Genomic DNA, 24,753 nt, shown 5'->3' with positions numbered 1-24,753 from the left:
CTTTTTGGAAAACTAACCCTTGCTGACAACAGTAGCCTCCAGTAACGCAATAGCCAAAATCATGTAATGAGCTACAGATTCTAACGGAGAGAGATAATCTGGTCAGAAGAGCAAGCTTGCCTCCCACAGACTTGCTGGCTGCAGCTTCGTGTCTGTGAGCTTGGGAAGATGGTGTTGCACAACCGTGGCACAACAGGCGGCAGACAGTTTCCTTCTTCCTCTCGGTCATACTGCCGGCGTCATTCAAAACCTTTCATTGACCAACTCACCCAGTGCTTTTTCACAGCCTTTTAAGAATATATGTAAGTTAAGAGGGCATTCCTCCACCTGTTTTATTTTCCCTGTTCACTTTTTTTCCAAACAAGATCACAGTGTGTCCCAGAAGATTGTCAGAGCTGGGGCTATGTGAAAGTTTTGTCCTGAAGTGTGAGCTCAGTAGACATTCATATCTGCCTTTTTGTTCTTTGATGCAGCTTGAAATGACTTCACAAAGTTTCACAGCGATACTACGAGCTGGAAAAAAAATTACACCCGTTTGACAGATGAGTGAACGAAAGCACAAAGAAGTTAGGTGGCTGTGGTGGGAGCCCTGACTTACAGCAGATACCTAAGGACAGCAGACAGCATGGGGACCTTGCTTTCTGCCCTGACTGCTAGCCGGCCACCACCTCAGGTGCTCTGCTGAGCCTGCACATTTTCTCAAGCAGAGAGATTTTAAGCTCTGTGCAAACTCTGTGCTTTTTTTCCCTGTGTAATATTAATTGTTTGCATCAGGTTCAACTCAGATCAGAGACCAAAAATAATTAAGGTGCCATCAGGCTGACAGGTACAACATGGAGAAGAGTTTTCAGAGGTTCTCCAGCAGTGTCAGGCACATCAGAGAGGGGGATTACTGCGGGAGGCTTCTCAGTGAAAATGCTGGCAGGATAGCAGCTGGTGCCCATTGGACTAATTTTTTTATAGTGTGGAAAAGTCAGGTTTTTTATTTGTTCAATTTGTGCATGTGATGTGGCTCAGGGGTGGATTGGTCCTAACTCTTTGAGGCTCACAGTACTGACAACTGCAGTGTTCACTTAGGGCTGGGGAAGGGAAAGCTAGTAGAAATTCTGACAATGAGATTTAAATTCAGACCTGCAGATTCAGCTTCTGGAATACAGGTTCCAGCCAAACACCTGTGTATTCCTCATTGCTGTACATTAAGCTTTGCCTTTTCCATTGCCCATGGTCAGCCAGACCAGGAGAATTAATGTAATCAGGGATAGTCCAACCGGTATCATTGAAGCTTAGCTGATTAATACCAGACTGAATCATGTCCTGCATTTCAGGGAAGGTTGTGGTATTATACTGTTAGTAGTAATATTAGTATTAGTATTAATATTAGTATTTTGTCTCCCTTCTTGGACCATTTATTGGACTCCCTGCCTTCTCCATTTATTTCCCACTCTGCATACTCCCTACACCATTTTTTAGCCTGCAGGATGTTAGCACTTTCCTCCCTTGCTGTTCCCTCTTTCTCCAGTCCTCTCAGAAGGAGCACAATCTCAGTAGCATTGTCTTCCTTGACAAGCTGGAAGACTGCAGTTATTCAAGCAGGTTTGAAACAGAAAAGCAGTCATTATGAGTCACCCTTGTCCTCTTGCCGTCAGCTTCGGGGAGATTCCTTCTCACTTGTCCGTCTGCTCTCAGCTCACAGGCTGCTGGGCTAATGCAGGCTTCAGACAGCTCTGGGTGAAAAGTCAGGGAGGTGGTGAGCATAAATCTGCCTCTTCACTTTGTGTATTCTAGTGGTGGATTGATATTCTGGAGACACAATAGCTTTTTTCATGACTGTGAAATCTTAACAGTGCAGAACTATTTGCAAGTGGATTTCTGGAAGTAACGAGTAAATGGTAAAGGAAACCATCCTGTTCACTTCCCTGATTTGTACAGAATTAGCCTATAATTTTGTATGTTGACCTAAACATGAAAAAATTTTATTTATACTTGTTTGATGATGTCTTATGTCTGGCTTACAACACAAAAGATTATGTATTATGAAATACACTGGGAAACAGCTCCGGCCCTGCTACTTTGTGTGTATCTCCTGCAATGCACAGTGCTGCATCGTTTCCAGCCTTCTTTCTGACCCAGGGAGTTTAGTTTGCTGTCTTGCCATTAAAGGAAATAAGCAAAACTCCGATGTACCATAAGCTTTCTGACACAAACACATCTAAGTGCTTAATCTGTCAGCTACTGTGTTTGCAGTGGAGATATCAGTACGACTGAGAAATGAATAATAAGTGTTTTCTGGGCATTTCATTTATTAAGGAACAGGCTGAGAAACAGTAGAAAATCTCTCTGTAGTTTGGAAAAACTGTCTTTAGGTGGAGGGCTATAGCCAACAAGCCATGTGTTGTTGGAATTATGTGTGTGTGTATATATATATGCAGACTATTGGACTTCCTTGCTTTAAGTGTTTTCACTTAATGAATAGCTTTTTATTGCCTACTTTCCCTAACATGAATATTTATTTTAAATGTTGTATTAAGTTTACTAATTCCTTTAAAACAATGGAACATTCCTTTCTGCAATGATCTGACCCTCGTGGTACAATACCAAGTCAAAACGAATGGTAAAATATTGAGTCAAAGGGAATGAATACCAAGGTAAACAGTCCTTAACTCTGTGTATTTTGCCAGGGTGCGACAAAAGGCAGATAGGAAGCTAGTTTTTAAATAGGAAAGTTTATTAGGACACAAGGGCTTGGCATCAGACATTATCAGTATTTTCTGTGCCAATGCCCAGGATAAAATCTCCCCTCAGATTCAGTTTTCAGTTTGGGGCAATGTTTGGGGACCAAAGGCAATTTAGGAATTTAAAATGTGTGCTAATGGATCATTGAAATAAACCGGTTCTTCAGCACCCTCACATTCCTTTGCAGGTAAGGTCACTGACAACATGCTTAGTGCCTTGTATGTCAGTGTTACAGGTAGTTGACACTTTGCAGGCAGCTAAAAAAGCCACGAAAGGCTGCAACTCCTTCCTGCACTTCTGATACAGTATTTTGTATGGTGTAGTTTAATGTTAGAGGGAAGGACATTGATAAAAGGATGCAAAGAGACAGAGGTACACTGGACCTAAGCTGTGTATATCTGTGAGCGGGTTATTCACTTTAGGAGGAGCAGAAATACACACACACACACACACACACACTCGCTTCTCCTTAGCTCCAATGAGGGGTGCATCTGCAGCAGTTTAAAGCTTCAGTGGGTCCTGGCAGTTAGTAAATCTCTCTCAGGTTCTCATAGCTTTGCTAATACTGGCACCCAGTCTAGACCACAGCTGTGCTATCACAAGATTTAGTTTCAGTAAAGTTTCTTCAGAAGGAACTGGTTTATCATGCCATTGTATAATTAGAATGAATGTTCTCCATAGAAAATTCTTATGAAAAATTCATGCCTAACATGCCCTGAGCATGTACAATTGATAGCTGCACATTTTTAAGTCTTGTCAGCTTTAAATGTCTCTTTTCCTTTTTTTTGTTTTTAAATGACAAAATTCCGCAATGTGGTCTCTGTGTGTGGTCAGGTCATTACATATGAATATTCTGGCTTTAAACATTTTTTAAATGAAATATATTCTTGTTTACTGGCTTTCTCCAGGGAAATAAGAAGATGTAAATTATTTACTGTAACCAACTTGCCCTGCAGCTCCAGCTATGGAATTTAGTCACTGACCTTAAAAGCAAAAGCAAAATTGCCCTTTTTGAGTTTACATTATCTACTTCATGAATTGCCAAGCAGGAAGCTGAGATTTCCTTTCCTCGGTTACAAATCCATAAAAATACACTAGATACTTACCTATATTGCACTATACTAATGTTTTACTAACAGCACAAGTCTATATTGCTCATAAAACTTTTGAAGGTCGAACAGAATCTATACTATGTGGTCTCATTTCTCAGAATCAATATTGAGCAAATAAATTTATTCTACTCAGACTAATTTCCAGGCTTTTCAGGCAGGAGGAAATCTATGTGCTGTGATTTTTCCAAGTAAAAATGCTTGTCTCTTCCACTGTCTGCGTTTTCTGCCACATCAGAAATACTTTGGTGGCTGTCTCAGCCTTTAAGAGCCTTCACAGATGGACCCCTCCACCTCAGATATTCTTTCTGCATAGCAAATTTGGAAAATGGATCACAAATATCCCTTTGGTCTCACTCATCACATCTACCCTACAAAAACACTGCCATTGCCCCATCCTTCTTACTTCTTACTCCTTTGATCTGCGTGGGTTTGGGAGGCTTGGAATGGTATTTTGAGAGGGCAGCCATGATACAGTAGCTACAATATCTTCACCTTGCTCTTCCTTTTTCCCTGATGGACCAAAATATTAACTCCTATAAATATATAACAGACTTCATTATTGTTTGACTTTCCTGGAAAAAAAAAAAAACACAAACCTTTCACCTTACTTTGTATAGCTGTGGATAGAGTTATTCTTTGGAAGGTTTACCTTTCATATCATCAGTTGTTGTTGTTTTATTAATTAATATGAATATCTATTAAATTCTGCAGTGGCTCCCTTTTACCTGTTTATATTGCTGTGGTTTTACTTTAAGATCATTAGGATAGATACTGCCTCTGTCTGTGTGCCTGTACACGATTGATCTTTGTGGGTAGAATGGTAACAGTAATGGCAGCAACTCCCATCTTACCATGACTTCTTCAGGCTCATATATGAGATTAATACTATATATAGTATTCCTATATGAGGAATCATCTCATGATTCTTTCTGACCACAAACCTTAGAAATTACTGCGCATTTCTTACCTTTCTCTGTGGCATAGTGCTTGCTTTGATGGTTTCTTTTCCTAATTGGTAATGATTCGTCTGCTTTTTATTTTCTGTATCTCTCTCTGTCACATGGTCTCACTTCTCATCTTTTCCAGATCAAGGAACCGTCCAAAAAGTTGTTGTCCTACCCACCAACTTCTCTGCAAGTGGAGAACTCATTTTAGAAGAGCTGGAGGTTTTTCAGGTTTGGCTTGCTCCTACTTTTACTCTTCAATGTGTGTGTTCACACACTTTGTTCTAAGAAAGTTTGGCAAGGGCAACTGTGACTTGATAAAAGATCAAGTAAATGTGCATACTGTCAGCTTGATACCCACCCAAAGAGGAATATAAAATGTCCACTGTTATGAAGACTGTAGCTAGCTTAAGTTCTTTCTTCCCCTATATTTAAGGCCCTTTTTTAAAAAATGTTTTTATACTGGCTAGAATGTTTTCGACGGTCACGTTATCACAAGGTCATGTGGTAGTGGCTGCCAGAAGGCAACATTTATCATTGGCATCATGAATTGAGAATGTCGGTATTTACAGATTGAATCTAAGATTTTTGTACTTCTTTGATTATCTGATAATTTTCCTGATTCTGAGCAGCAGAATGGAAGCAAACTAGTATTGGTTTTGCTTAACTCCAGTTCTTCAAAGCCACATGCCTCTGGAGTCAAGAAAGCTAGAAGCTTAACACAACATAAGCCGAAAAGAAACACAAACAACTACAGGCAGAAATAAGGGAATAGCCTCTGTCAATCACTCTGGCATGTAGCAGCTTGTAATAACCTAAAGAAAATATTCCCCCTGTGTTGAAAAATCCCTTTCAAATTTTTGAATGGGCTATTCTTTAAAAATGTAGTCTCGGGGCAAGTGGTAGTATGCATCTATAAACTTAGTTAAGGGTTTTGTCATGGGTATTTTTCTATTTCATTGAGGGGAATCGAAAAGGAAAATTTAAGCTTTTTTATCTAGACAGGCAGCTTTAACAATGTCTTTAAGAAACCTCTGTGTTAACCCTCATAAAGACATAATTAGTCTTCCTAGGCTTTTGTTGAAGACTTCCCTTTAAAAAAGTTGTATGTGAGTAATATTACCTAAAAAGTACCCTTCACCCAAATATTACTAATTCCGTTTACTGAAAGGTAAGTTAATAAAGTAAGCAGATAGGTGGGCTGAGAGGAATCCTGACCCTAAACTTAGTTTCTGGGCCTCTGTACATAGACTTTTTTTTATCCTGAACCATCAAAATCGTGATATTGTAACCTCTGCCATTGCAGTTTGTGTGGGCAACATGGCAGCATTTTGACAAGTCTCTCCAAGAGGGTGGGAATGAGATCACTGGCTGTGTGCTAGTAAATATCAAGAGTAAGCAAAGCTCTGATTCCTTTCCAGAGTATAAGCAAGGAAAGGAAAATGTGCCATCAGATCCAATGTTGTATTTGACCTTGAGTCTCCAGACAGTTCATTAAACACTACAGCAGCTCTAAACTCCTTCAAATCTTTGCCAATTCACATGATTCGCAGCCAGATTTCCTAGTCCTGGCCTCCCTGCTCTGCTTGTAGTCCACTGCAATTAATCCTGACCCACCATTATGGCTTTCTTTTGTGACTGATCAAATGCTACATTTTCAAAAAATGCTGAACATTTTTATTGCCATCAATGTTATCATTTGTTTGGATATGAATAATGAATTGCTTCACTTGCTTAAGGCAATGAATGTGATAATTCCTTTTCCATCTCTTTAACGTTTGGTTTAGACACAGGCAATAACAGAGTACAGTGATGACACACAGTAGTATACAGTACTGTCTCTGGGAAAGAAACATTCAATAACACACATGCCATTTTTAATATTCTAGTCAGTGATAATCTGAAAGTATATGTTGGATGGTAACCAAACTGTATGCATTGTAAATAATGTGTAGAAGAAATATGACTTATTCTTATCTGGATCATGTGGTAAATATGCATGAGCTATTGTATGATTTTTCTTTATCATCATCGTTGAAGAACAAACATTGTTTCTTATTACAAAGTGAGAGTAACGGCTTCAAAACACATTGCTCCTGGATTGCTGAGGTAACGCAGATGCAGGCTAACTAGAAGTGTACAAAAACTTGTTGATGCACATGAGTAATAATAATGCAGTTGAGTTGAGCCAATACATTTAGTGAGACATTGCTTGTATTTATGTCATTTGTTTAATTCTGAAAATAGCAAAAAATTAGTAGGAGTGATGCCTTTCCAAGTTACGAGAAGTGATAGTTTTCTTAGATATGACGTAGGTTTTATTGAATTTTAAATTTTAATGTTGGGACAGTATTAACAAGAGAGTCCTTGTAAATGTGGTTTGGAATTTTGTCTTTCAGAGTAATTCTCCTATAACAACAATGAAGATTTCATCTAAAAAGGTAATGAAAAATGGGGTACTTTTTTAGTGCTTATTAACTGAGAAATAAATTGGCTTAAAGATGTTAGAATAGCAGTTGTTGTGTAGCATACTAAATATAGGCAAGAGTTTTTCCGTAATGGATATGGAGAAACTTGACTGAAGTTTGCATGAGCTGTTTATGTGCCCCAGAGCCACTAAGATAAACCATTTCTATTCATTGCGTATCATTTCTAATTTAGTGAAAGTGTATTTTTTTTGTTTTGTTTGAAAAGTAAGGGAAAAAACGTACAAAAAGAGGAAATTTGTCCTCCCCTTTTTTTCTATAAGTCCTAAATAGAATTTTTTCCTTGGAAGTCTGGTCCATGCAAAAAGGCAGTGTTGGGGCGTTGGGTCCATGGTGCATTTGTGCATGTTTGTTTATTAGTAATAAAGATGGCAATAAGAATAATGAAAACAGCTGAGAGGATTTCTGCTGAAATGTCAAACACCCTAACTAGAAATATGTATTCCATGATTTTGCAAGCAGCATGTTGCTCAATATTTTACAAAACTACTGATAAGTAAATGTTATTCAACAAATTGAATTCAGTGTAATTTTTTGGTTTTATGACAAAAAGATCAAAGGAGTTTCAAGGTTTTTGTTCTATATTAATTTATATTATAAAAATAATTGATTAATTATTTCTGAGTAAAACAGACATTTTGGCCCCGATTTTGGTGATGACCTATTCACTTTGAACTCCTTTTGCAAAAGCTCTCATTTATTATAAAAGTTCTGTTCGCTTATTTTTCCAGGTATATAAGGCTATCGGAATCTGGCCCTAAGTCTCAGCATAATCTCTAGGTTTTATGTCTTGGAAGTCTATGTGCTGGAGAATCCAACTAGGAACTCTGCATAATATTTATTAAAGTGACTATATGCAGAGAAAATACTTAGTTCAAAGGCTTGAGCCAATAATCCTCACTGAATAAAAACCAAGTCCTCAAATCTGAGTGATATTAACTCAGCCTGTCTGCCCCAGAACAGAACAATGACACTCAATGTCCAAAAAACGTTAACAATCCCCAGTGTTTCTAAGTGTTTTCTAACAGGAAGGTGGAAATATTATAGGCCTGTTCACCTGGGAGACTTCTGTTTATCTTGGCTTTATACATATTAGTGGTTCCCCTCTTGGTCTTGAGTTAATTCCAAAATTAATTGAAATGCTTTTAGGTGTGTTAGCCAAGTCTCGGGTGAAGCCCTTCCACATCTGAAATAAATCTTTCCATTTCCTTCTACAGCAACAGTTGTATGTGAGCTCAGATGAAGGGGTCACCCAGGTATCCTTGCATCGCTGCCACATCTATGGCACTGCCTGCGCTGACTGCTGCCTAGCGCGAGATCCATACTGCGCCTGGGATGGCAGCTCCTGCTCCAGGTTCTATCCCACAGGGAAAAGGTTAGAAGTATTAAGCAGCCCAGTGAAGTCTGCAAGGAAGGCAGGCTTTTGTTCTGCTATGTAGCCTGGGGTGTTGTAATGTGATGGAGAAGTGGGATGTCATTGCTTTCAGGATTATGTACAAACAATACCTCCCTCCGTAGCTATTGTGCTTGGCATTGTTCATCACCTGGGAGTGTGTGCTGCAAGAGCCTATGCTAAAGAGCTTGCCTTTTCATATTTAAAGTAATGGTCTTAAAAAAGAAAAAAAAAAATTCTGAATCATAAATATTAAACCTTCTGTCTCATGCACACAAAATCAATGAAACATTTGTTCCCTTTGTTTAAATTCACTTGCTTACTATGGATGTAATTATGATAGCCCTAAATACAGCAAAATATCTCTCTGGCTGCCTGAGGAATAAAGTAATTTTTTTTGTTGTTCCTCATTTACTCCTAAATGAAAAGAATTATTTCCAGGGAAACTTTAGGCAAATGTGATTTCCATGTAATGCCTGCAGATTTGGGGTTTTTGACATGAGATTTATTAAAGTAGACAGGGAAGGCAATTTCTCTTTAATTTACAACAGAGCTAATAGCCCGTCTCATAATTCTTATGCAAAACAGGAGCCTCTTTCCTCCTCCCAAGGGAAATATTTAATAGCAGGAGGCTGTAGTGAGCTCTTGTATTACTAAGATTTCACTTCATATACAAAAAAAGCTACCAAATATGCAACGACATATTACTGTAGAGGAGACAAACCTTTCAGACGTATGCCAGAGCTTCACCCACTATGTGCCACTGTTCTCACTCCCTGCACCTGAACTGTTACAGGTACAGTTAATGGGCTTTACTCCTTTACCTGCATGGAAGGAGACAGCAGACAGAAATAGGCAAAGCTTGGCTCTGCTCCAGTGACCCAGCCAGTAGATGGCAATGTCAACCTCTAGGATTAAAGACAATTACTTTTGTTATTGCAAAATTTTCTTGATTAATTCCTTATTTCAGTTTAAAAGGTAAAGCCTGACGTGGCCATGTAGCAATTGGTAAAGTACGTAGGTTTTTTACTGCTTTCCCTCAGCATATTCAGCCTCCAGTCTGCACACTGAGTGTTTTCTTCCATGAAACAAAGGTCAGAAGATGGGGGGAGGAAAGAAAAGAAAAATCCCCAAGTCTCAGACCACCTAAATCCTACATTAAAGTAATTGCTGAAAGATAGAATGAGCAGTCAGGTATACCCAGTCTGTGCAGTTTCCAGTGGATTCCTTGGCATCCCCATTATATACACTCAGGGTTATTTCCACTGCGGCTCCCTTTCATGCTGACATTTTGTTTGCAAGTTTCTTTTTATATCAAACCAAAATAAACACTCAAAACTCTATGGAAAAAAATCTGGTTTTCATATGCAAAGGAAATGAGTTGTTCCTTTATCTAACAAGAGAGATTATGAAGCATAAAACATTGGTAATTAGAGCCAAATCCCATAGTCTAGACAGTAGTATCTGCTGGACACATTTGCTTATTTGCTTCTTTTGACACTTCTGTCTCCCATGGATTACTGCAGTTCCCCATCCAACATTGATTTACCTCAAAACACCTGACAGTATTATCTTGATTTTCTAAACACCATCCTCTCAACTTTTTTTTATAAATATCAAGCTGTAAGTTTACATTCTCAGAACTGCTTAATGCAAGCAGCGTGCCATTTCTGACAGCGTGGACAGCTCTAGTAGCACAGGAATCCTATAATTCACTCAGAAATCCTTCATTGTCTCCTTTGACTCACATAAATAGTTCACAAAGGTTAAGATCCCAAGGCATAAGATGAAATATTTTTGATGGTAAACATCAAAAATATACTTGGAATGTCAGAAATTACTCCTTTGAAACATCACCTTTCAAATGTTCCCTTTTAAAACAATGCAGTGAAGGATCAAGTGACACAAGATTATAAACTCTGTCTCTGGGTGTTTGTGCTGTACCTGGTATAATGTGACCACAGAGGCATCACCCTTCACTCAGAAGTACTGGAGCTCCAGGGGCTTTTTATGGTTTCTGATCTCACAAGTGCATAGTTCAGAGTACAGCTGTTACATACCTCAGCAACATCCATTTGCAACAGTCTATCACCAATATATTTTTTTGTCAAACTTGATAAATATTGAACTAACTTAGAGAAAATTAAGTAAACAAAATAATATATCTTAAGAATAAAAAATTCAGGTACCAGATTTTCGTGCACTGAATTCTGTGAGCTATGAACTGCTAGCCGAGGAGGACTGAAATGCCAGTATTCCCAATCCCAGTAAGCTCCCTAGCTAGTTTGCTACAGGATCGTGATTTTGTATCTGTCATCCAAATGATATAACAAAGTCTCATTTAGAAGTATTCTGAGACTTGGTGAGTTTGGAAAATGGTCACATACAAGTAGAGAAAAGAACTGTGTCTTAGCTCTCCACCATTCTGGATGAATGCTTCAGTCACTCTGCTACCAAGGTGGCTATAGTCACCAAAAATAAGGTGGCTGCCAAAATCAAGGAGCGAAAATCATAATTTTCTGTCATTAGATATGAGCACTGTGATTCTTATGCATCTCATTCGTAGGTGCTAGCCTTGATGAGGAGTTCCAGCTGGGGGTTCTGGCTTTGAATATTAGGTCTTGCAACAGTGAATATTTCTGTTTTATGCATCACCTGTAGCCCTTCCATCTATATGCCTCCATTGCAAAACTACCTACCAAAAGTACAACCACCTTATAAACTTCAGCAAACAGATTATTCACTTAGACAGTATTTTCCCTCTAGGAAGCCTGCCAAAAGTAAAGCACACTCACAGTAGGTCATGAACTATCCCTAACAGTTGATCTAGTAAAAAAAAAAAACCCAAACCTGCAAATAAAAAAGTGTTTATTTGCAATGTAGTTATCTTGGAATAACACTTTGTTTTTACAAAATATTTCAGGAGGAGTCGTAGGCAAGACGTGAGACATGGAAACCCTCTGACTCAGTGCCGAGGTTTCAACCTGAAAGGTACCGTAATTTAGAGATCCTCATGCTATATAAAGAATACATGGCTTTCCTTTATGTGATTCATCATAACTCACATTATCTGTGTGGTTTACGGGTAAAGCATAATTATTTTCCAAGTCTGAGTTTTGTTTTGATTCGATTTTAACATCTTCCCTTGCAATTACATGAAACTATATATATGATAAAATGATGAAATAAATATTTCATCATAAATGAAATGAAAAGCTGACAGTGTTAACTAGAAACAGGTACAGTTGATTAGAGGGCTGTTCTACTTCTAAGTCCATTCAGTCTTTATTAATTCATTGTCATGCATTTAAGTCTTGGACCTCAGAATTATTCTGTATAATTGAGGCCGTATTGTGTTTTAGAGCACATCTTTCACCAAACAGCAGGTGCTTGACCTGTCTTTTGAGTTATGATTATTTCTTTCTCCCTTTACACGCGAAGATAAACCATTCCAACTCTCTTTATGAAGCCCGTTATTTCCAGTTGTGCAACAGTTAATCAGCCTGGCATGGTGCAGGTGGACAGGAAGCCAATGCTCTGCCCTCCCAGCTACCACTTTCTCCAGGTTGATGAACATCAGTGCCAAAGTCACAGTAAGAGTAGACACGTACATAAAGGCAGGTTAATCCTCTTCAACCCCATGCATGTCTGAGCTAGGCTGTGGCAATGTGTGCATTCAAACCAAGGGCACGTGTTAGACAATTATGCTTCTTTCCTGTTTCTGAGCCTGCATTTTGAAGAGCATTCTCAACTGTACCATCTGGAGATAAAATAATAGACCTGATTGTAAATTTTTGATTGAATTTTTTGAGTAAAAGAACAATGCTTTAGGAGTTGTATGTGGAATGTTCAATTAATAGTAATTCCGCTGAAATGGTCTCCACTGGGTCTCAGAAGAATCTCCTGGATCAAAACAAACCACAACATCCAGTTGGGTGTAGATCCCTCAGCCCAAATGTGGCTAATCCTACTCTAGATGCCAATCTACAGCGCCAGCGGGTCTTCTCCCATGACTTAGTATTAGGTAATTTATATGAAGCTGAATAGCTTGAACAGATAATTACAAAAGATGACCCCACCATTAAAGTACGCACCTGAGCTCTGAGAGAGCTATATTAAAGCTTAGGCTCCAAATCATGAAGTACTTTGAGCTGCATGTCCTACCTTGCAGGCTTGTGCTGTGACCACCCACCCATTTTCTGTCCCAAGGGTGGGTGTCTCCTCTTTCGATGTGATGTGGAAAATGTGAGAATGTCAACTGTCTGCTTTCTGGGCTGAGGAGAAACATATGTTTAAACCTTGACAATCTTGGGAAACAGGTTTCTTGTTTTCCAACCATTTTTTTAAAATGTGGATGTATTTATAGGTTTATGTGTTTTAACAACTTTAAAGGATGTTTTGGTGACAGCAGTGGGATACAGCACAGGTAGATGGCAGTTGTTTCCCCAGCGGGAAAAAAAAACAACAAACAGTAACTCAGACTCTTGCAAAATATAATTAAAGCCATTTATAGCAAAACTACTATGTCTGGGGGGAAAATGAAATCTACCTGAAGGAAAAAACAGCAGAGAGTAAGGCAATAGCAAGAAATCTTCCAAGTTCATAGGGAACCATAATCTTGAAACAAAGTCTTTAAACATGATAGGTTGCATGTCTTACACCTCTCAGCATGTATAAACTCAACATTTCTGGCATATTGCAATTTTTAAATAGATCATCAAGAACTAAGGGGCTTGTATGATTGCTTTTCAAATGTTCTGTTTAATATTATTATTATTATTATTAATTATGTTATAGTATTAATATTGTTACACTTGTATTAGCCCTTATGGCCATTAGAGAAATACCTTTGTATTCTCTAAATCTTTTTCTTAGCATGTATAAGTTATAGTATTATGGGCTAGGTAAGAAGTTAGATATATATTGATCAATTAAACAGAAAAAAATACATTTCTCTCGTACACCTAGTTCCAGTGTACATAAACACAGAAGTGTATTACAGCTCTGATTCTCACTGTTCCACAGCTACAGATAGGTCAGCCCACAGACGAACTCTTTCCTAGCTTGTGGCCTTTGAATGTAAAATATTTCCACGTCGTTCTCCTAAAAGTTAAAATTGATTTTGGTACAACCTCATAAATGTGCTAAAAACTTTGAAGGGCTAAACCCAAGAAAAGTCTTCTTCCTGTAGTGGAATAGATTCCAGTTTCACGTATCAGTTGATGAAAGAAGCTGAAAAGAATGGGAGATAAAGTAGAGTCTGAGGAAAACCCATCTTAGGACTGTGCAAAAACGGAGTCTGATTTTAGACATGTTGACCTCTAGGTATTTGCATTTCTCATACTATTTTGTATCCATTGCAACTCTTAAAAAAAAAAAAGAAAGAAAAAAGAAAAAAGAAAAAGTAATGTATTTTATATATGATGTAAGCTTTTAAATCTGGGGTTGTGTTGTTTTCAGGACAAGTGTTATGATCTGGGCCAAGCAATGAGCATCTAAAAGTTCCTATCGGTAACTGCCAATTTTTCATCTATCAAGACAATAAAGGGGCACAACAAGCCTAAGCGATGACATACACTCAGCACTTGCCCCGGTGTTGCTGGAGTGCTATAAATCTGTCCTGCTCTTCGTTGCTGGCCTGTCTGCGTATTCACTGCTTTTCAGATTTAGAGCCAAGTCCCTTCCTTGCTCCGTAAGAGGAGCGGAGGAGTGGGAGCCAAGTCTGCCCTCTCTCGCCTCGCTGTGGTACTGCACGCAGCTGGAGTCGGAGCCTGCTGCAGGGCGTGCCGCTCTCTGTTGAGTCGTACAACCATATTCCCCCAACTTATAAACTGTGAGGTGTGAAGAAATATATTAAATGCTTCATTCTCCTTTGAACAGCTGTAGACAGGTGTTCTTGTAGTAGTAGAGAATGAGATCATTTCAGGGAACAATATCCCCGAGCTCAGTCATCCCATCAGCAGAATTCACCAGTCCACAGGTATCTACTCTCTCAGAACAGAGCATGTCAGGCTGAAAACACTGATATTTGGAACTGGATGTGCTTCTTCACACTTCATTTCATCTCTTTGAAAATTTTGTGCCCTAAATTACTTATTATTGGCCAATATCAGGATCAGATATACTTCATTTTATCTGTATTGCAAACATTTTACTTGTATTGCAAACATTTTACCTGTATTGCAGTTAGTTGCTTTCTATATCAAATCACCTTACACAGTAGCCTGACCTGTTTTCTTTTTCTTTCTAGCATACAGAAATGCTGCAGAAATAGTTCAGTATGGAGTAAAAAACAACACCACCTTTCTTGAATGCACACCCAAATCTCCTCAGGCTTCTATTAAATGGCTGCTACAGAAGGACAATGACAGGAGGAAAGAGGTGAGTAATGTAAGCAGTAGCCCTGGAAGGGACCCCAGTCAGCATCTAATGCACTCCCCAGACCAAGGTGAGGGAGCATTTGTGTTTTAATCAGACAGTCTGCCTGCAGTGAAGCTGGAGAATTTGTGTGGATGCAGGACAGTGACCAGCACTTTACTCATATAAATAAGGGCAGACTCTTCCGTATAGCTGGGACTTCTCTCCTCAGCCCCAGCGATTTCTATCAGACCAGAACAGCTATCAGAGAATTCCTGTCAGCCCCTAAAGTCGAAGTAGTTAATGAATTTTCCCTTCACACCTTACTAATTGCAAACTGAAGGTTTGCAGCACTCAGGACTTCTTATTTATCTGAGGAAACAGGGATAAAAGCAGTAACCTGTGTACAGCTCAGGAAGAGTCAGCATGCAGTAGCCCTTCTGTGCTGTTGAAGAGATAAAAGGCAAAAGTGGGAGAAATGTGAAAGGTTTCTTTAGCAAGAAACTAGTCCAGGCTAAGAACACGTATTGACAAAAGCATTTCCCCACCATGGTGCAATCACATTTTCCATTACTGCACTCTCTGAGGCTCTCAAGTTTCAGCACGGTAATATACAGTGTGATTGTTTACGGGGAGTGTGCCTTCCTTAAGTAATATAAAAGGGGAAAAAATCAATTTCAAACCCCAGGCAGCTACAATATGAATAAAAAGGAACATCTTTTGAAAGGAAATATTAAGTAATATAGTGTCTGTTGATAGATTATAAATACTGAAAAGCTTTATTCTCATATCAGACCATTTTCCAAAACCATAGGGACTTACAAGCCTTTCACTCTGTTTTTCTCATGTACTCTTCAAAGACTCAAGCAATCTAGGTGTAATTCTTTAACCCTCTGCAGAGTATCTGCCTTTTTTTTTCTTATGTTCAATAACTGTATTAGAATCAAAGCAGTTTCAAATATCAACAAACTAAACCAATCAAAGGGTTAATTACATTTCCAGCACTCAGATTTCTGAAAATCTTACCTCCACAATGTCTACAAAAGCTTACAATAACAGAATAGCATAATAAATAAATGAATTCCCAAGAGAATCAGATATAATGCAAAGTGCAGTGGTGAAATAGAAAAAGAATTCATAAAAATATCAGCACTGATGTTCTTTCATAATGGGTTAAATTAGCAATTTTTACTTCACAGCTGATATGCAAAGGGACATATGCACAGTCATTTATAATCAGACAATAACTCAACAAGCTGTGGTACCTTGCTTTGTTCAGATGATGTGACCATTTCCCAGGACTCTCCAGAGTCTGAAGCCAGAAAGGAGATAGGAGAGTAGAAAAATTGGTCTTCGTTTCCGATAAGCCAAGTCCCAGCTGAGGCCACTGCGATGAAAACTTTTATACCAGGCTACAGACTCTGCACTGCAGGCAGAGTTCTTCAGGAACCAGGAACCTACTCAAAGTGAAAATATTTAACTAGAAGTCACCTTGTGTTCAATGACAGCTCAACCCCCAGTTCTGCACCTTTCTTCCATTGAGTCTCAGCAGCACTTTCTGATGCTGGAAGAGACATTCTCAGGGTGGGGGAGGGGGTAACCCCAGCAAATCCTCAGCTCTGCTATTTGAACATCATGAAAACTCGTCTTTCCCGTAGTGCCCAGATTTGCATCTTTGTCCTCATCCTGATCAAATCTGTTGTAACATGACTAATAGAAATATTGCAGTAATTTTCTTTAGTGACACTTACCTACCTTGAGGTAAGTTCTCTCCTAACAGTAGCAATAACAGTGGTCTCTGGGAGATGTGATAAAGCAAAACATAGCACCTTTAAGAAACCCTTTAAGAAAGAAAGGTGTTTGAAATGAGACTTACCAAGAGGTCCAATATAGTGTTTTTCCACAAGATTCCCTAAAAAGTTCTGTCTGCCTTTTTGCCCTTTAGGTCAAGCTGAATGAGAGGATCATAGCTACTGAGCAAGGACTCCTCATTCGCTCTGTCCAAGACAGCGACCGGGGGCTTTACCACTGCATCGCAACAGAGAACAGCTTCAAGCAGACCTTAGCAAAGATCAATTTCAAAGTGTTGGATTCAGAGATGGTGGCCTTCATGACTGACAAGTGGTCCCCTTGGACCTGGGCCAGCTCGGTGCGAGCGCTGCAGTTCCACCCGAAGGACTTTGTGGGAACTTTCAGCCACTCAGAAATGCAGATGATTAACCAGTACTGCAAAGACAGTAGACAGCAAGGTCAGCAGAGGGAAGAATCCCAGAAGATGAGGGGGGACTACAGCAAGCTAAAGGCCCTTATCAATAGCAGGAAAAGTAGAAATAGAAGGAATCAATTACCTGGATCTTAATTTTATTTTGTAGCAATAGATTTATTTGTCCTTATGTAGGGGGCTTATATTTGTTGAGAAAAAATTTGAGCAAACTGATGAAAAATGAAATGAGAATCCAACAAGCCTCAGAAAAAATCCTCCTCCCGGTAAAACGCAGTGTAACTTAACTAAAGAAATTAATGCCGAGCATTTTCTTTCCTAGATGCTTACTGACACTAAGTTGGGCTCTGTCCTAGAAGCGGAACTGAGTATTCATCTTAAACCAGATTCACATTTAACATCTCAGTATTTAATTACCGTTGAATAGAAATTTTTACAAAATCAATGCATTATCTGGCAACTCTGGAATTGTACCATCCAGACCAGTGGTGAAAGAACCTGGGTTAAGATGCATGCTCAAAGTAGGATGGTACTAAGATTTCCTTGCACTGTATTTAAGAACATGAGTTTCTTCTTGTTTACTGTTCAATATGGGGTTTACAGCTTTCGCTCATTGTTCAAACCATGTGAATGCGTGCTGATAGGAAGCAAGTAAAATATAGTAGAAATGTTTCATTCATTCAGAGGCCAAATGAAGGAACGAGTAGAAGAAAAACAAAAAAAAAATTATAGTTTATCAGAGGAAACACTGATTATTGTGCATAGTATGAGTTGTAATAAATTCATGAGTTCTGGAATGTAACTTAAAATATCTCTGCTCATATTGATGTTTATTAAAATAGGGTGTCCTATAACACTACATAGCTTTATAAGTGGCACAAAGCTAACAGCAGAATGTTCATTATACATACAGTTTTGAAAAACACCTAAGTGACTTAGGTATTTTAGCTATTTTTCAAAGAAGTACACTCCATGTTTTTTCAAAGGACGGAATGGGGGTATGCTGTATGGTGTTTACCCAGAAATGAAAAACATAGATTATCTTTAATATGTTCCATGATTAAGTTGGAGATGGTCTGCAATGTGGAAAAAAGTCATGAGTGTCTTCGAAAATTTTAAAATTATTTTTTCAACTGTTTTCTCAAAGTTGCAAATATTTTACCTAGAATTTTAAAATTAAACCATTTCCATTTTCCAGTCTTTGTACCCTTTTTCTTTTCTATGTTGTTTTCACAATTTCCTCTTACTTTCAGTTTTCTGCTGAAAAGATCAGGAAAAGAAAAGGAAAAAAAAAAAAGAGAATAAGGGAAAAATAAAACTGAAAAATGGGTTTAGGTCAAAAAGCAAAAAGTTTAACAACAATGTTTAAACAGAAATAATTTTTGTTTAAGAAGCAGCTGTCAGGTCTAATGAAGTATGTTTAGTTTGAAATTGGGTAAATGTGCATCAAGCCATTGTGGGAAAAATGATCACTCTTTCTTTTTTGAGCAACACTAATGCCAAAAAATAGGGAGAAATCTTCTTTATTTTACTATGTAAGAGTGTTCTGGAAGGCACCGAGTCTGTTCAAAGGAGACAGATAATAAGGATTAAAAATATATGCGTACCTTAGAAAACTTTTGGTTTATTCCCTGATATTTTATGATAGTATACAAAAATATAAATTATTGTTCAGCTCAAAACTGAGCTATATTCTGGAAAAAAAACATGAGGGAAAATTATTTCTGAACCCAGAGAAGGCATGAAAAAATATTGTTAAAAAGTTGTTAGTTCCAGCCAGTAGAAGATGGGTGCTGTATTTTAAAACATTGTTTTATGCATTTTAATGGATCTTTGTTTAGACTCCTTGGGCATTACTTTGATTCTGCTTCTATTCGAATACTCTGGGAGTAACTCTACAGGGTGTAGGAGAGCACCTCTGGGTTTGTGCCAGTGTGAATTAAGATCTTAATTCACTAGATGTAGTGCAATGGAGGTAGCTCTGGTGTTGCTTTGTTGCCACCTGATGCAGAATAGCTGGGAAACGGGCCCTGATTAATCAAACCACTTAAACACTGTCTCTAAGTCCCTTTGACACTGGTGGGAACTCTTTGAATTTAATTTGTGTGCTTACTGCTTGCTTCAAAGGGGATGGCAGTGCCAGCCTGCTCATATATTGTCGTCTCATTAAGTGCTTTCCTTAATCAAGGCCTAAATGCATATTTCTGCAATATGTAACCACTGGTATCTAAGGTCCTTCTTAAGAAAACCATCAGGAAACTTTCTCATTGATTTTAGTGAGCTTGGATCTGTACCCAAGAGCTGGCAAAGCAGACTCAAAAAAGAAAAAAAACCAAAACCACAAAACCAAAACCAAGAACCAAAAGAAAATGAGGTGGGTAAGGGAAAAATAAGATTTTTTTTTTCCCCAGCTGTCTTTCAGTGCAGCAAACAACATCTTTTTTTCTGAGGATGACTGACTTCTGAAGTGTGTAAGTGACAAACCAAAATTCGAGTGCCACAAGATAAAACTACCTCCTGGAATGACGTTAGTGCATATACCTTGTATGCTGCCGTGCTCTTCCTATTTTCCCAGCAGATCCACTGTGGAGTTAGTGTGATATTAATGTCTATTGTGAGGATCCTAGTTGCTTCCAGATGGAATACAGTGATTAATAGGTATTTAAGGGTACAATTTACCCTTTAAGTGGTTAGGTACAGTGATATTTTAATAGGCCCCCATTAGGCCTCAGAAATTATAGTTACACTGTTTTCTAATAGAATATTGGCAATAAGGGATTCCGTTAAAACAATCAGCATAGCTTAGAGTTTCATACGATTATAAAATAATATTTTTAAAGCTGCTTCATATACCATTATTATGGTATGACTGTTTAAGGGATTATACTTAAACTAACATTTTTCCTGCTGCATGAAAACTTCACCATATATATAATAAGCTTCTGTCAGTGCGTAACCGGTCCAAGCTTCCATGCTCTAGCAGCCTTCCCCCATGTACAGAGTAGCCAGGAGCCAGATGCTCAGCTGGTATAATCTAATGTAACTTCCTTGCTGTCCATTTAGCTACTGTGGTTTATACCAGCTGAGGACTTGGCCCTAAATGTACAGAACAGACAAACTGCAATTTTTATTTGTTTAAAGTAGCCCCTCTACTGTAGGTAACACCAAAACTTAAGACTGTAATATTGTTTGTGCTATTTAATACTTCCTATTTTGAGGATTACTAAATAATGTATATAATTTTATTCCTTAAAAAATACAAAAGCAAAATGACTTCTAGGCATAACTTCACCAAATGTAAAGATATGTTCTCTGCTAAGAACTTCACCGTGTACTGATTTTTTTTTTTGCTATTTTTATTTTGTGTAGTTTGTAAAGTTTGCTGAAATCTTGACCTAACAATGTGTTCTTTGCAGCTGTTGTTACTGTAGATATGCGTGTTTTATTAAGAAAGTCTTGTTTTTAAAAGTGTAGGTATGTTCCTAGCATGATGAAACTGTCATTACAGTGAATATACATTATATAGTGTGTAAGAAAGAACAAAATGTAGTTTAACATAGTACTATTTAATTGAATATCTAAAATACTATTTGCCTGATGAAATAAAGTGTGTTGCAACAACTTAAAATTTGTTGTTTTCCCCTTTATGTATGTGTGTTAAAAATAAGGAACTTTTTTTTATCTGAAAAGCAATCCCATAGACAAGTCTGAGAAAATACTCGCAGTATCAGGTATTACAGCTCCTCAGTCCTGAGCCCTGCTCTGTGCTGAGCACACAGTCACAGAGATTTCCAGGAGTACATGAAGAGTCAGAGATTAATTCTTTCAGAAATGACCCCATGTAAAAACTCTGCATATAAACAGCTTAACATTTATTGTTTGTAAAAAAGAAAAAAAGAAAACTTGGTTTTCTACTAGAAGTATAAAGTCAATCAGAAATATCCAGCTTTAAAAAGGGAGAGTGAAGTGTAAATGCTTTCTGCTTTTATTTCACTGGGAAAAAAATCCACAGAAAACCCCAAACAAACAAAAAACCAAGCACATTCTGTGAAATTCTGCAGATGAAACAAATTTTGTTGTTCAGCTTTTTCTTTCAGCTGGGACTCGAGGCATTCACTGAGCAGCTCTGCGGGGAAGGCAGGCTGGTGGGGCTGTGCCACAGGGAGCCACAGCTCTCTCCCGTTTCCTAGCTTGTCCTTGGAGTGAAATAACCTGCCTGACACCTACAGTATGCTCCTTTTTCCTGCATCTATCATCCAAGCAGTGTTATTATTGCTTTTCTTATCGTCTGTTTTTTCAGATGGGTTTTAACAAGAAAGCGTAGGGCCTCCTCAGTTTTTTGGGATAATGATTAAAAATTAGATGTCACAAATACTGACCTTCACAACAAGGTTCTGGGTCATTAAACCTGGATTTTGATTTCCCAGATAGATATGTTCCTCCAAGGCTTTATGAGGTGTGAGTGGATAAGATTACCTCACTCCAGGATTTCCGTACTGGCTGGTTCCTAGATGGGCTGACACTGGATAGTTACCTGCTCAGCACTCAGGTCGGTTTGGGTCATAAGCTGAGGTTTTGAGCACTCCCACATGCTGTAGGAAATGTTTGGATTAGGCTCCAAAAAAATTGGACATTTACAGAGTTTTATACTCTGAGAAATCTTCCCCAGATCTGACCCTCCGTCTTTAAATCCTGCTCAGTTGTCTTTTGCTGATCCGCTCCCCCTTCTTTTTCTTTCCTCCTCCTGCAGAGTTACAGCATGGTTCAACACATTGCTTAGATTCCTTGTCTCTGAGCAGTGGCAAAACAAGACATGGGACTTCCTCAGGACATCAGATTGAGATCTTCAAAGATCTGAGCTTTCTCCTTTGTCTTTCAGATGTCTTATGGAATTTTTTTACCCCCAATCTAGGAGCTACTGCTTTTTTTAAGGTCTCTCTTCTGGTCACAAGACCTTTCTAAGGTCTCCCTTCAAGTGAAAGCAAGATGCAAAACCCACATACTTACACAGTCTGTGGCAAGACATGTGCCCTTGCAGGAGCCCTAAGGGGCAGAGCAGTGTCAGGCGCAGCCTCCTATAAGCAGCCAGAGAAGCCCAGAGGGAACCAGGGAAAAGTGTTGCCTGTGCAGGAGGCACCGCTATCAACAGGGTGACCCCCAACACTACAGGACGATTGTTGCCTCTGGAATCAATTGTTGCCTCCAGAATTAAGTCAGCAGCTGTAATTCTGTGGGGCAGGCCGTAAAAGCAGGTTGAGGCATTGTGGCTTTGCCTAAAGCAATGGACTAGGTCTTGGGAGACCAATACTTCTTTATCCTTTGCACTGCAGCTGGCTTGCAAAGCCCTTCCCATGCACCCCAAGGTGGTCTGGGGAGAAGTGACCTCATGTGATATGAGCCCAAGTAAAACTTCACACAGATACTCACCAGCAGGTTCCAGATAGATACGTACGCTACCTGCATACAGAGGAGCTTTTCTTTCCATACCGTACTGGCTGATCCACTGAGCTTCCTTTGACATTAATGTATATCCTTTTCCTGTTTCAACATGGGCAAGATCAGACCTCACGGTCCCAAGACATCAATAGCTGGTGGGTAGAGCAGTAACCATCTCTGAGAGCATTTTGAAAGACAAGTACTTGGCTGATAAAAGGCCTTTCTTCTAATCACTCCCCTTTCTAACTTACCTTCTTCTGCACTATCTCAACAAGAATTTCCTTTTAGAATCAGGAGACTAGCACAGTATAAGAAATAAAAAATGTGCAATCCTTTAACACTTCTAATCTAAACTGAAGACTGAGATATAGAGATACTTTGGCATTCTGAATGCTCCAAGACACAAATTCAACACAGCTGGCTCAGCAGTCAACAAATAATTACTTTACAGTGATAGACTGTCCTGTATCCCAAGACTCATTATTGGATTCTATATACATCTTTACAGAGCAAACAGCATTCACGTATTCTTAGCACTGTATCAGCTTCATTACTCCTGATTTGAATGCCAGCCTTGTAAGCGAACCCAAATGTTTGCCGAGCTCCATATTCAAGACAATTTAGGCCAAGGGATTTCAAAATATCCAACATTTTAAAAAGCCCTACAACTTTTTCAAAGGATTTTAGAAAAAAAAAAAAAACCACGAATAAAAAAATGGCTAGTATTGTGGTCCGTGGGAAATGAGAGTCAATAAGAAAGACTGTCTTCTAGCTGCACAATTTGTACAGCAACATGTAGCATGGGGAAAGAGTAAAGAAAAACACATTTACTTAACCTTAGGTTCACAACTCTTTTGGATAGTTGTTGTTCCTTGGCTCTTTGCAGTAGTTCTTTTTCCAGTATCTGCTTTCTCTGTCTCCATTTCAAAGGTCCCTAAGAGACATACAGTTTATATTTGCTTTCAAGCTGACATCTTAGGACATGATGTCTAGAACATCCTTTCAGGCCTTTTGTCTAATAAGACCTCAGTAAAAATAGTGTTACATATAGTATTATCTGTGATGTCTGCCTGAATCATTTCAGCAATTGATACAATATTTGGAAAAAACCCAACATTTTAAAGACTTTGCTCAAAATGACAGACAGAGAGGAACAGGACCTCAGAAAAAAAACAGAGCGCTGCAACATGCCATGGTCCTTACATGAACACTGTGAGCATTGACTTGCTACTGCATGTTGTTATATGATGGAAAAATATGATTATTTCAGCCTTCGAGGTCCAATTCTCCCATAAGTCAAACCTCACCAAGATTAATGTCCTTTCACTGCTAACAACAAAGATTCAGTTGGACCCTCTTAAGAGCTTTTATGCCCCTCTCAATTTTTGTTAAAAATTCAAGAATTTCCTCTTTCAAAAGCTCTTCATCCTTTAGGGTTTTACTCCTCCTTTTCTGTATGGACTCTTCTTTATTTCCTTTCCTTTCCTTAGCTGAACTCAGGCTAGTGGTCCCTGAGGGGCTACTTTAATTTAGATGTTTTAATTACAAACCCCATTCAATCCAATACTTTGAAATAAATTACCCATTATAACCTTGAAAAGATGCTGCACATTATTGGCTTCATCAAGCTTGTCTGCTTTGTAGTGTCAGTTAACAAACAAATCATAAAGAAGTACTTCCAACGTGTTAGCAGCCTTTTGACCTTAAGAACAAACGTCAGAACCAGACTACTTAGTTGAATGTCTACGTTCACATTCAGAAGATGTTTGGGCAGTATTTTGCTGTGTTTTTTTCAGCACTATGTTCACATTCTTTATTTCACGCCTGACAATACAAGTACCATAGATCAAGGTTTTTGTTTTGAGGAACTTGAGATAAAATAGAGGATGGAGAGAAAAAAATCAATAGATTATATTATACAGATATATTTCACAGAATGACAGTCGCAAATACATTCAGTCAAATTACCTGTAGGATAAATTACTCTGTAACTCAGAAAGGTCAATAATCAAAAGAATCCAAATGCTATCCAAAACAATGAGCACAAAAAAGTGTTCCTAAGACTGTTTTC

At 38.5% G+C, this 24,753-nt stretch overlaps 1 protein-coding gene across 1 annotated transcript in view; it reads left to right on the top strand.

The window, feature by feature from the left end:
* The window catches only part of SEMA3C (semaphorin 3C), a 127,881-nt gene extending 107,011 nt beyond the window's left edge, over nucleotides 1–20,870 (top strand). Inside the window, exons 13-18 of the mRNA XM_075081501.1 lie at nucleotides 4,932–5,020; nucleotides 7,189–7,230; nucleotides 8,493–8,650; nucleotides 11,592–11,659; nucleotides 14,919–15,049; nucleotides 16,971–20,870. Of these exons, the coding sequence (XP_074937602.1) occupies nucleotides 4,932–5,020; nucleotides 7,189–7,230; nucleotides 8,493–8,650; nucleotides 11,592–11,659; nucleotides 14,919–15,049; nucleotides 16,971–17,384 (902 nt within the window). The 3' untranslated portion in view covers nucleotides 17,385–20,870. The remainder of the gene's footprint in view (nucleotides 1–4,931; nucleotides 5,021–7,188; nucleotides 7,231–8,492; nucleotides 8,651–11,591; nucleotides 11,660–14,918; nucleotides 15,050–16,970) is intronic.
* Nucleotides 20,871–24,753: the final 3,883 nt, after the last annotated feature.

Source organism: Phalacrocorax aristotelis, chromosome 1 (genome assembly GCF_949628215.1).
Source record: "Phalacrocorax aristotelis chromosome 1, bGulAri2.1, whole genome shotgun sequence".
Classification (NCBI taxonomy): Eukaryota; Metazoa; Chordata; class Aves; order Suliformes; family Phalacrocoracidae; genus Phalacrocorax; species Phalacrocorax aristotelis.
Note: the sequence above shows the minus strand (reverse complement) of the source record. Positions and strands in the feature narration are given on the sequence as shown.